The sequence below is a fragment of the Girardinichthys multiradiatus genome, chromosome 24, assembly GCF_021462225.1.
Source record: "Girardinichthys multiradiatus isolate DD_20200921_A chromosome 24, DD_fGirMul_XY1, whole genome shotgun sequence".
Lineage (NCBI taxonomy): Eukaryota > Metazoa > Chordata > Actinopteri > Cyprinodontiformes > Goodeidae > Girardinichthys > Girardinichthys multiradiatus.
The window spans coordinates 10,994,557-11,006,818 of NC_061816.1; the positions used below are offsets into that span (position 1 = coordinate 10,994,557).

The 12,262-nt window shown below is 42.4% G+C and overlaps 1 protein-coding gene across 7 annotated transcripts in view; it reads right to left on the reverse strand.

Annotated features, from left to right (window-relative positions):
- LOC124861334 (mitogen-activated protein kinase kinase kinase kinase 4-like) overlaps positions 1 to 12,262 on the reverse strand; it is a 47,030-nt gene that overhangs the window by 18,112 nt on the left and 16,656 nt on the right. For 3 of the 7 annotated variants that reach the window (XM_047354945.1, XM_047354946.1, XM_047354948.1), the window contains exons 4-17: positions 8,525 to 8,650; positions 8,262 to 8,372; positions 7,274 to 7,364; positions 7,015 to 7,145; positions 6,864 to 6,918; positions 6,705 to 6,783; positions 5,643 to 5,818; positions 4,337 to 4,409; positions 4,039 to 4,249; positions 3,793 to 3,954; positions 3,605 to 3,691; positions 1,669 to 2,124; positions 893 to 1,045; positions 22 to 297 (exon numbers count right to left, since the gene is read on the reverse strand). In XM_047354945.1, the coding sequence (XP_047210901.1) occupies positions 22 to 297; positions 893 to 1,045; positions 1,669 to 2,124; positions 3,605 to 3,691; positions 3,793 to 3,954; positions 4,039 to 4,249; positions 4,337 to 4,409; positions 5,643 to 5,818; positions 6,705 to 6,783; positions 6,864 to 6,918; positions 7,015 to 7,145; positions 7,274 to 7,364; positions 8,262 to 8,372; positions 8,525 to 8,650 (2,187 nt within the window). The remainder of the gene's footprint in view (positions 1 to 21; positions 298 to 892; positions 1,046 to 1,668; positions 2,125 to 3,604; positions 3,692 to 3,792; positions 3,955 to 4,038; positions 4,250 to 4,336; positions 4,410 to 5,642; positions 5,819 to 6,704; positions 6,784 to 6,863; positions 6,919 to 7,014; positions 7,146 to 7,273; positions 7,365 to 8,261; positions 8,373 to 8,524; positions 8,651 to 12,262) is intronic. The other 4 variants (XM_047354951.1, XM_047354952.1, XM_047354949.1 and 1 more) reach the window with 2 other exon arrangements.

The window sequence follows — 12,262 nt, forward strand, 5'->3', positions numbered from 1 at the left end:
GGATGTAGACCAGCTCCTTACCTTGGGAGGGACCTCCTCACAGCTGGTCTGGCGTTCGAGCCTGGTCTGAGCCTGAGGGTGGTGGAGGGGAGGTTGGGGTTGGGGGTCGGGGCGTGCAGGCAATGGGTGGTGGTGATGGTGGGGGTCCTGAGACCGCAGGTGAAGTTGTGCAAAGCTAGAGTTGACACCACCAGACTCGCTGAAGGACTGGGAGCGAGAGACCACAGGCGGAGGAGGAGGAGGAGAGGGGGCTGCGCTGTTGCTGTTCTTTAGAGCAGCCAGGTGGGACCACTGGACCTTTTAGGGAGTGAGGAAGGGGAGGGACGAGGAAGAGGAGGAGGAAGGGAGGTGAAACAAGCAGACAACACAGTGAGACACGAGGGAAGATGTGTGAGGTTTAGCACATACATGTGCTTCGATAGACACACATGCAAACAGAAGACACAGAACGCCACGAAACAATGTGTGTCACTGAGACGCATCTGAGCTTCCAGCTTAGACAGCATCTAAATCATGTCTTTGTGATCCTAAAAAAAGGCTTAGTTTCTACAGCTGTTTTAATTATGGTTGTGACCTCAGATTAGCATTAAATTATTAAATAATATCAAGACTTTCCTTTTGGTCTTGCAAAAACAAATGGCAGTAAATTACTGTGAATAAGTAAAAAATATTCAGTCTGTTAAGGCATCTATTGAAGCATCCGCCAATTTGTAAGGCCTTTCAGGCTTTGACATTTAGACATAAACCTCAGACAGGTGCTCTCGATAAACTTTAAATACTGCGTACTGCAAAAATATTCACACCCATATTTTGTCATAATGCATTTTACTGTAGGAATGTAGGAACGTGTAGGAAAGGAAGACGAGAGGAAGACGGAGCAGGAGGGAGTTACCTGAGGCTCCATGGGTCGGTGCAATGCGGAGGCCTCTGAAGCGGAGCCCCCATTGGAGTAAGGTTCAGAGGAGCGGGGAGGCAGAGGGGGTTGCTTGGAAGGAGGAGCGGACTGAGGGGAGCCTTGAATGTTCTTACGGAACCGCTCATCAGCCTGGGAGGAGAGGTTAGGAGAAGACAAACATGAGATGAAATTTGATGGATGAACTAAATCTAGCTAAAAGAAAAACAAGCAGAAAGGAACCACAGCAGCAACTGGAAACTGCTACATTGTTTTTGACACCAAATCCGAATGTTTATTTATAAAAGTCGCTCCCATCTCCTTGTCTTACTTTTATTCATAGAAGGCAGCTGGTGAGAAACATTTTAACATGCTGGAGGCTCACAGAAGTAGACAGGATGTTTGCAAACACATACATCTGTACATTTAGACAACCAGGTTAAAGAAAGTCAACTGTTAAAGACAGAAGACTACACAGGTGCTCTGTGTGTTAGTCTGGGCCTCACAAGTCCACATGCAAATGGCCCCCTGGTTACACATTGACAGCTGCTTTAGAGACGTACTTAACACTTCCAGACAAAGTTCAGAGGCAGAGTTTCTGGAAACCCTTTCTTCCAGACCTGACAAATTGCTTTACCACCTTTATATCCAAAAAAGAATACTATTTATTTGTGTCAAGCACTGCCTCTATAATCATGACAGACTGTGTGAAGGCAAGCAAGTAGAAGCTGGAAAGAGCAGGCAGCAGGGCAGAGAGAGCCGAGGAGGAGGTTCACCTCTTTGATAGGCTGAGGGGGATGAGTGGCAGGCTCGGTGGGCCTGTCAGCCTCCAAACTTTCTGCCTGGGGAGCTTTAGACTCAGTGGGGGTTTCAGTAACAGGGGGGTGGGGTGTGGGGCAGTGTGAGATCTGGTTGGGAGTGGTCTCATAAATGCCATCTTGCACTGCTGCCTGGGATTTAGCGCTCTCTCCAGGGACAACCAGAGGGGCTTTAGCGGACTCTGAAGCAGCAGTGTCAAGGACCTCAGCTTTTGGGAAAGAGGTGTGGACTCCATCAGGGGGGAGAGTGGAGGTCTGTGGAGGTTTGTTACAGTCTAGGGGGGGTTTTGTCTTGTCGCCAGGCTGCTGTTTGGATCCTTGCTGCAGTGACAGCAGGTAGGCCTGCTCCTGCTGCAGCCGCTTATGAAGGCGCTCTGCCTTGCGCTGCTCCTCCAGCTCACGCCACTTGAACTCCTGTTGCAGAGCGCAAGATTGAACCGTGGTGGTGAGAAGAGATAAGCTATTGCCATTTTGTTTGATTCAGCCTTTCTTATAAAGCTGATACATGATAAAAACACTAAAAGAAATGTTAATCTTTAAGTGTGAGTTCAAATTAATTCCTGGAAACCTCAAATTAGGATGTAACGTTTCCATCTTATCAAAACAAATGCATTTGAGTGCAATATGGGTTCCACTTAATGTCAGTATGAGATACAGAGCTTATAAATGCATTCATACTCCTTGAACTTTTCCACATTTTGTCACACCAACATTAATGTACAAACAGTATGATGGAGACATGTTGGTCAGGAATAAAGTTGTGGAGAAGATAAAAGCAGAATTAGATTAGAAAATTCCAAGTTTTCAAAAAATCTCACAGAGGTCTGTTCAATCATCCTAAAAACGGGAAAGTACGGCAGAACGGCAAACGCACAAGGACCTGGCTGTCCACCTAAACTAACAGACCAGGCAAGTAGAGCAATGATCAAACAGCCAAGAGGCCTATCGTAACTCTGGAGGAGCTGCATAGATCCACAACTCTGGTGGGAAACTCTGTAGACATGCACTCCATTAATTTGGCCTTTATGGAAGAACGGAAAGAAGGAGTCCTGTTTGTCAAAAGCCATGTAGGGAACACAGCAAATATGTTGGGGATAAGTCTTTCCATCACACGAGACCAAAATCAAACTTTTTTTGTCCTACGTCCAAAATAGTATTTGTGGCTGATAACCAACACTGTACATCACCCAGCACTACTCTCCCCATGGTAAAACAAACTGGTTGCAGCATCTGGAGGTGGTTTTCCTCAGGGAAGCTGGTCAGAGTTGATGAGAAGAGAGTTAGCCACAGGGTAAGCATGAAAAAACCCTGTTATAGAAGACCTTAAATCAGGGGCATAGGTCCACTATCCAGCAGAACAGCAACCCTGAACATACAACCAGAGCTAAAATGGAATGTTTATATCACAGCAGATTTAATGTTTATAATGACCTAGTCAAAGTCCAGAGATAAAAACCAATTGAAAATGTGTGACAAGAATTAATAATGGATGTTCACAGAGGCTCTCCCATCCATATCAAATGATCCATATCACGTAAAAAAAAAAAAAACAAATAAAAAATATATTGATGGTTGTTGCTGTAATGTCACGAAATGTAGAAAAGTTCAAGTAGTGTAAACACTTTTGAGAGGCATTGTACAGGTCAGCATCATCTGCTGGGCCATGCAGGAATAAATAAGTTTAAAACCAGGTAAAATCAGGAGAGATGTGTTTGTTGTATAACAGGGAGGTGAGATATTGGTTATGCCTCCTAAACACAGCTTCTTTAAGTCCAGTTCTAATCACATCTATCAGGATGTATGCTCCATGTTTAAGCAATTTAACTTGCTGCCTCAGCATAAAATACTAAATCATAATGAGAAGGTTAACTATGTGCATGGGTGTAAAACTGACCAACAGCATGGCCTGTTCTCGGAGTAGCTGCTCCTGCAGCTTCTCAAGGTGTCGCTGCTCCTCCTCCAGCTGACGCCTGATGTACTCCTGGCAGCAGAACGCAGCACCAGAGGGGAAATCAGGACCAGAATTATACAGCCAGGTTATAGCTTATCTCATAAACAGAATAAATCCAAAAACAAACCGACCTGCTCACGATCATTCCTTCTCTTCTCCTCCTCGGCTCGCCGGCGTTCCTCCTCCTCTTTACGTCTGCGTTCCATCTCCTCCACACGCCTCTTCTCCTCCTGCTCCCGCCGACGCTGTTCGCGCTCTTGTTGCCTCCTCATCTCCCGCTCGCGTCTCTGTTGCTGTGGATTAAAAGACAAAATGTAAACGTTTTCAACGTTTCACCGGTCAGACAACTCATTTAAATCCCAATAAAAACATCAAACCTCCTCCAGCCGCCGCCTCTGCTCCTTCTGTTGCTCGATGCGTTTCTGTCTTTCAGCTAGCAGTTGGCGCTTGTACTCCTCCTGCTCACGGAGCTGCTGCTCCTGGAGGAGCTGCTGGTGACGAAGCGCCTCCGAACGCTCCTTGTTCTCCTGCTGCAGGCGGATAAAGTCGCGGCGCAGAGTCGACTCGCCCGGCACGTTGACAATAGAACTGAATGCGACCGAGGAAATGAGAAAGACTATTAAGAGCTTCTTAAAAAGTGGATATTAGGAAGGTGATGCAAGTATTAGGCTGTACCTCGGCTCTCCTTCCTGCTCTGGAGGATCCTCTTCCTCATCCTCACTGCCACTGTACTCATACTCAGTTTCATCTACATAAAAAACAAATCAATCAACAGCTTCAAACACCTATAATAGTACATTTTCTGTCACAAGCAATCATGTCCAAGTTTCTTCTGAAAAACATTTATTACTGGGTTCCAACACAGCTTTCATTGCAAAACTTAATCCAGTTTGTTCATTTTAAAATATACTCAAGTTTAGATTGAATTACTTATACAGTCGGTAGAAGTTAAAAATGTAAGAGGTAACCAAGAAACTAGAAGGATGGAAGGACACAAGGAATGGAGAATGAACAAGAGGAAGATAAATAAGAAGGGAGTATGCAAGGAAAAAATATAGAAAATAGAACAAGAAAAATAAGTAATGGAGACATAATGAAAGAATAAAGAAGGGAAGGAAGAACAGTAGGAAGGACACAAAAAAGGAAGGGATTAAAACTATGGACAAGGAAGATAAAAGAAAGGAAGAAAGGAATCAAGGTAGGACACAAGCAAGGAATGAATGATTAGGAAGAAGGAAGGACATGGAAGGAAATATGAAAAGGAGAAAGGACAAAATAAAGGAGGGGAAACAAGGAAGAAAGACATAAGGAAAGAACGACATGAAAGACGAAGGAAAGGAAAGGAGATGGAGAGAAACGAAAATGGAAGGAAGGCAGGAAGTAAGGGAAAAATAAAAGAAGGACACAAGGATGGAAGAAAATGAAGACAAAGAAGGATTGGAAGAAGGACAAAAGGAACGGAGGACACAAGGAAAAAGAAAGGACAAAAGGAAAGAAAGGACAGAAGAAAGGGAAGAAGGGACACCATAAGGAAGAAAAAGTACAAGGAGGGAAGGACAGAAAGGTTAAAGTAAGGGCACAAGAATGAAAGGAAGAACAACAGGGAAGGAATAAAGGAGGGATAGAAGAAAGGAAACAGTTAAGGAGAATTAACAAAAAGAGAGGGAGCAAGGGTACCAGGATGAAAAGGTGGACAGAATACAGGAAGGGGAGATAATACAAAAAGGGGGAAAGAGCAGGGAGACACAGAAGAATAGAGTCACATGGTGAAGGAAGGACCCAACATAATTTTATGTATGGGATTAGAGGGATGATGGGACGGAGGAAAAGGTGTGGATATACATGTATGTTTTCCATAATCTTGTTTTCCTTTTACATACTTACCCACACCTGGAAAATACTGAAATCTTATTCCATAACTTTCCAGACTACATTGTAACCCTGACATTCAGAGGTAAAATGAATAAACCAACACACTTACCTTTCTCGCCCCTCTTCTTCTTGGTCCGGTCGATGTGGTCTTTGAGCTGTATCCTGACCTGCCTCTCATTGGGCTGGTCTCGAATGAAGGGGTGCTTCAGAAGCTGCTCGGTGGGAGGACGCTGTGTGTAGTTCTTCACCAGACAGCTTTCTATGAAGCTAAAAAACTTTTTGGACCTGAGGAAGACACAGAGGAGCAGAGGCATCATGGGAAAGAGAGAACAAGACAGGAGGAGCTAGATGAATAATGTGCGCTCAAAGGCCTGATGTAGCAATGGGTGAATAGCCTAGTCTAAGGTCATCGGCACGCCCTCTGACATCTCAAACCTGTTGGTCATCATCTTGCTGGGAGCCTTTCTCACTCAATCAGCTTGAGGACAAATCAGATCATCACTATCGGGGCTTTCCTTTGCTACGCATGCTTACATCGGAATAACACAATTCAAATATAATTAACCTACATTTTTCTGACTCTTCTTCATCGTTACAACCTGCCCACCAATTTCTAACAGTTCTCTTGGCATTAAACCCAAACAACCACCATAAGTTCACAATCCCCAACAAATCGGTGGGCATTAAGAAAACATATCTGTAAACAAGATCTGACTCCAACTTACTCTCCGGGATCATGTGAGTACCATGAACCATCACCAGACCTATACCTGCTGCTTAAAGCTACCTTAAATGAATCAAAACTGAAACGACACCAGTGAAACAATCCATTTGTGCCAGGTAAAAAGACAAAGATGAAGATGCCAGATCTAGAGTTGGGAAAAGAAGAAATCTGCTGTGTTCGCCAAGAGAGGTTGTCAGGACAGGTGCACCACAGATGTTCAGCTCAGTGCCAAAGCACAAAGGAAAGTTCAAGTGTTTGGCTCTAAGCCTCTGTAGCTGCCTGAGCACTGCTCTGAGATAAAAATGTGATTGCACAAGGGTACACTCAAAAAGTGAAAGCAAAGAAAGCTTTACCATAAGATAAAACAAGCCAGTTTAAGATGTCAACATAAAAGCAGATTGGAAGGGATAGAGAAATATCCACAAAGGCACTACATGTCCTACTCACCATTTTTTGGATTTGAGCCTCGGGGGAGGGTTTCTTGGAATGAGGAAGAGCGCTCGCATGGGGTGCATGTCGCAAAGCGCTGCAAGATGAGTCACAAATTTATCAGGGATACAAGAACTCAACATATTAAATAAACCAAGCTACAAAACAAGAACTCACGTGGCGCTCCCTCAGCCATCTCAATCGCCGTGATGCCACAAGACCACAGATCACTCTGCAACACAGCAAACATTCCCACTGAGCAAACCCAGACAGGTACAGACATATATCAAGGCATACACGGGGACAGTTTTGAGTACTCGACCCTTACTCTGTAATCATATGTGGCATCTGGGTTCTCGTCACAAGCGATGACCTCCGGGGCCATCCAATACGGAGTACCGATGAATGTGTTTCTCCTCCCGACTGTCCGATCCAGCTGAGCACTCACACCAAAGTCCACTGGAGAGAGAGGAAACAGCGTGAAAACAGTTAACTATTGAAAGGTTTTCTCCGCACATGAATACGAATAATTAAAGTTATTGAAGTGTACAATAGACCAATGAACAGATTCTGATTTAGTTCCTCACCAAGCTTAACTTCAGCGTTCTCAGTGAGCAGGACGTTCTGGCCTTTGATGTCACGGTGGATCACGTGGTGGGCGTGTAAGTGTGCCAGACCCTGAGGAAAGCAGACAGATTACACTGGTGTTAAATACTACATTTAAATGTTCTTTTTGAATTGACAAAAAAAAATTATTAGCTGTTTTAGTGCGAGTTAATACACTTGGTCTATAGATGTTTTTAAGTCCGCTACGTTATTCAGGAAATCCTCTAAATGATTTCGCTCTCCCCGCTTCTTTGGCGTAAATCATTTCCACAGCGAGGCAGAGGTCTTTATGTTTCTAATATTATGTGTGCCTTTTAAAGCTGCTCATTAATGCCTGATTGGTCAAATTTCACACCTTAAAGATTGAGATGGGATTCTCCACCTGTATCTTCAGTTAAATTTAATGAAATCAAGCCAACTTGAATTTTTAAAATCATGCTGCATTCCTTATACATTAGAAGAGTAACGTAAGACAACTTCTCTTTATACAGTGTCTGTGTTCATAATATTTTGTCACGTTCCCTCATGTTACAAGCCCAATGGAAGGTATTCTTATAATGGTTGGACATCATTGTGAAATGGGAGGAAAATTAAACATGGTGTACATTTTTTTAAATAAAAAAGATAATCTGAAAAGTGTGGTGTGCATTTGTGTTCAGCTATATAGGCCATTCTTCTTGTAAAAGGTCTGGCTCTTCAAATGCTATAGTTAAATTGTTTTGCCAATTATTGGCAGCCAAAAAGCCTCAGTTCTTGCACCCCTGGAATATCAACACAAAACCCCAACATAGATTAAATATTTATCGTTCTGTTTCAGAGTAACGCTCTACTTTGTGTTTTTTTATCACATGAAATCCCAATAAAAACCCATTCAAGATCGTTTGTTTACACCACAGGAACAGAGCTAATAGAAATGGGCGAAAACAAGTTTCCTTAATAGGATGCTGCAATCAACTGCGAGAAACTTACTCTGAGAATCTCTCTGGAAATGTAAGCAATCCAGTCTTCCTTCAGCTGATTTCCCTTTGTGTTTTTCACCAGGTCTGTGATCGAACCAGCACCACAGAACTCCATCACCAGCTGCAAAAACAGATTTTAATTATTCAAGTCCCTGACACCGGACGACAACACAAACTTTCTAATCCAGGAAGACAGCGGGCGCATTATATGGGAGAGAAGCAACTATAATACAGTTTAAGAAAATATTATTATTACTGGGTTTAATAACTTACCCATAGCTGGTCGTCATGTCCTGGAGGACTCTTTTTAATGAAAGCGCCGTAGTAGGTGGCTATGTTTCTGTGGTGGGAATACTTCTTAAGCATATTTATCTCTAGTTTGATTTCCTCCTCTTCATCCTATACAGACAAAATATAGGCAAACACAAATATGGCGGTTAGAGAAAAAAATAGGAGTGTTGTTTATAATCACTCAACAGGACGCAGTCTTCTCTGGTGAAAAGAGAACATTTTATCATACAGGGATCCTCCACTTTTTTCATACAAAAATACCCCACTTCTCCAAACTCAACAATAGTTATCCATGAATTTAGGGTGAATATTGCTACAGAGGGCAGGGCTCTAAATGTGGACCCTGGGGAAAAAAAACACAAACTGGAAAGAAGGAAGGATGGATGGATGGATGGATGGATGGATGGATGGATGGCAGGAAGGAAGGAAGGAAGTACGAATGAAAACAGGAGGAAAGAGGTAATGACACAAGAAGGGAAGAAAGAAAGGAAAAGACCAGGAAAACAAGGATAAACAAATGAAACTAAATGAAGGAATAACACCCGTGATGAACAACGGAAGGACAAAAAGAAGAAAGAGACGGATATAAAGTACAGAAGCAAGGCAAGAAAGGACACCAGAAAGGACGGAAGGAAAGGAAACAAGGAACAACAAAAAGAACAAGTTAGAGAGCGAGATGACAGAAGGGGGGAGAAGGAAGAAAGGAAGTAAAGAAAGGAACAAATCTTAGACAGTGAAATTGATAATAGTCTGAAAATACAAATATTTTTTCAAAGACCCTTTTCACCAATTTCCTTATTAATCAAGACCTGGAAAAAACTCAAATCTATTCTATACTTTTCCAGAGTCATAGGAAGCCTTATCGTAGCAAATATCAAGCAATGTGAAAACCCCAAGGTGAAACTTTACAGCTTCCTGCCCTGGATGAGGTTTTTTTTGTTGTTTTATGTGTCTAGGACTGCATTGCTCTGAAACAACGCAGACGTTTTGTCATGAGGCAAATGATTCCTTTGTTGGGGGATTAATGACGCATCAGTGACTCATGTTGCAAGTTAAACAGATTGATGGTTAGATCTGTGAAACATTTACAATACTTTTCAGCTAATATCCCAATCAGAACGGTACAGAGCTCAAACTAAATGTGCAGATTTACCTAAAAACACCATGATGGGCACATGATTACTAGAAGGGGGAGTAATAAATCAGCAGGAAATGGAACAAAGAAGAAGAATGATGCACCATACGAAGAATGCAGCGGCGAAATTTGTTTGGTTTTAAAGCTAAAACCACGAGCACCAAGTCTCCATTTAATCTCTGCGGGAAATTACCTTTCGTACTAATAACGTCCACTATCAACTCCTCACAAAAAAGGTCACAACTAGCTGCAGTGCAAACTCCCAACAGCAACTTTACACTGATTACCAGTGACACACTAATTGAACACATGCAGAGAGCAGCCTGTGAGTGCTTTGCTGTATGCAGGCAATACCTCTCTTAAAAAGTACAAAGCAACGGCAGGGATGGGTTGGTAAATACAATGGAAAGTGGAGGGTGTGGCTTTTTATAAAAGGAAACACTAGACCGAACAGAACCGAAACAAAACAAAAAATCGAAGCAAATCCTACACTATTATTGCAAGTCTGTGTCGACTGCAGCAAAATGGCAGACGGTCATCTATGCAGGCAGCCATACTGCTGCTTCATGACTCGTCCGAGTTGACGTAAGCGTTTCTGTTGAGCGAGCGCACATCCCAGACCCTCCCCATCCAAGCCCTGCTCTGTGCTGCCGTGCAGCTGTTGAATTATCACACTCCCGGCTGTGAAAGCCCCGCTGCCACAAGTCACATGGCGAGGGGGAAGAAAGAAACTCATATGGCAGTGTGTGCCGCGGAGAAAAAGATAAGGACTGAGAGGCTGTGGTCAAAGGAGGATATTAAGGAGGAACAATATAAAGAGTCTAGAACAAACGTTGTCAGATAGCACTTATCTGGTACCAGCTCAGACACTTAAAGCCATTCTAAGAGAAACATATCTAGAAAAGCCTACAACTTCACTGGCTTTTAAACAGTCTGTTTTAGTGATTTATTTCCTTCATGCTAACATTAGAATTAAATCTGTCTAGGACAAACTCAGACAAAGTATTGGCATGTGGTTACATCACAATTAGTATAATCAATATATTATATATACTGGTGATCCTCATTCAATTAGATGATCATTGAAAACTTCTGTAATTCACGGCTACACGGTACCTCTATATTACAGACGCAGGAGTAGGAACTATTATTGCTTTTGTGCTTTACATGAAAGCAATTAGATAATGATTTATAGGCTTGCTTTAATTCAGTTGTGTAAATAATAAACACGCGTACATTTTTCTCAATGTTAACATACTGTGGGAATCTCATACCAATCCATGCCCAGTAGTTTATAGAAATCTGCATCTATATAGAAATGAGTCTTAGAGAGGGAGAGCTATCTAGTTTTAGCTTCTGGGCTGTTTGGCAATGGGACAAGAAGTGTCTGCATTTAAGAATGTGGAGCAGGGACGAGAATGTGGGTCAGTCTGACCACAGAACGACCCCACTTATGTGCATGTGGATGATTTCTATAGCTAAAAACAGAAAAACGTTCAAGATGGACAAACTGAAAAGCATCAACAATTAGATCACGAGAGCAACAGTAACTAATTCAGGTTCGTCTTCAGTGTTGCATCTGGCTGAGGAACTTTATGTCCAAATGTGAACTGAGGATTAAAACTAATATATATTGAGTGTTGTTTAGATATAAACATGGAATATGATAAAAACACAGTGTGAGGTCTAAAAGGTAGTTTCATCATGTCAAAACATGACAAGTCAATAAATTATGCCCTGGTAAGCAACACAATTTGATGCATGTCATTTTTATGATTAACTTTCTGGGAACATTTACCAGTTCGTACTTGTTCTAAACTCACAACTGGTATCAGCTGGTGTTAAGAGTTGTAATGCATTCATTTCTTTTGGGACAACATCATCAGGGACTTGCTTTATGTGATGAATAAACTTCCTTCAAAAGAAGCACTGTTGACCTTAGGTTACGACACACTGTGAAAGGCGCACCTACAGTTTTGTCAGACAGTCCAGGTAACGGCTGGGTAACATTTCCGTTCACAGGATACGTTTATCAGTCAAGCGGGTTTCTGATTCAACGCTCTGCAGACTCAAGCAAGGCGTGGCAACTGGCAAGTCAGGGCTCCTTGCTTACTGCTGACCACGTCAGGGTGGGGGACATCAAGATAAATCCTCCCATCTAACATTTCATTTAAAATTATTCAAAGCAAGCTTCGATTTCTAAACTGATTTATACAACGGTTTATACTGAGTCTCTTTCTTCAAAATGATTAATTATATCAGAGAGACTAACGCAACCTTTCACATACTTCAACATGGTGATAAAAATCAGCGTTGCATCATTTCTAATGATCCAAAGCTGGGTACAAGGCACTGCTAATTACATATTCTCTACGTGGCTTTTGCTTTTAAAAACAAACAGGCCAAAAGAGAGAACAATGGATACATAAAGAGACTGCACAGGCACCACATTCAGATGATATTCAGCTCAACTGGATCTCAAGACTGGCCATAAAACCACAACCTGCGGTGTGGAAGTGGTTACTGAGAGAGATTGGTTACTCAAAGCTAGCGTGTTTCAGTGTCGTTAAGAAGTTTAAACATCA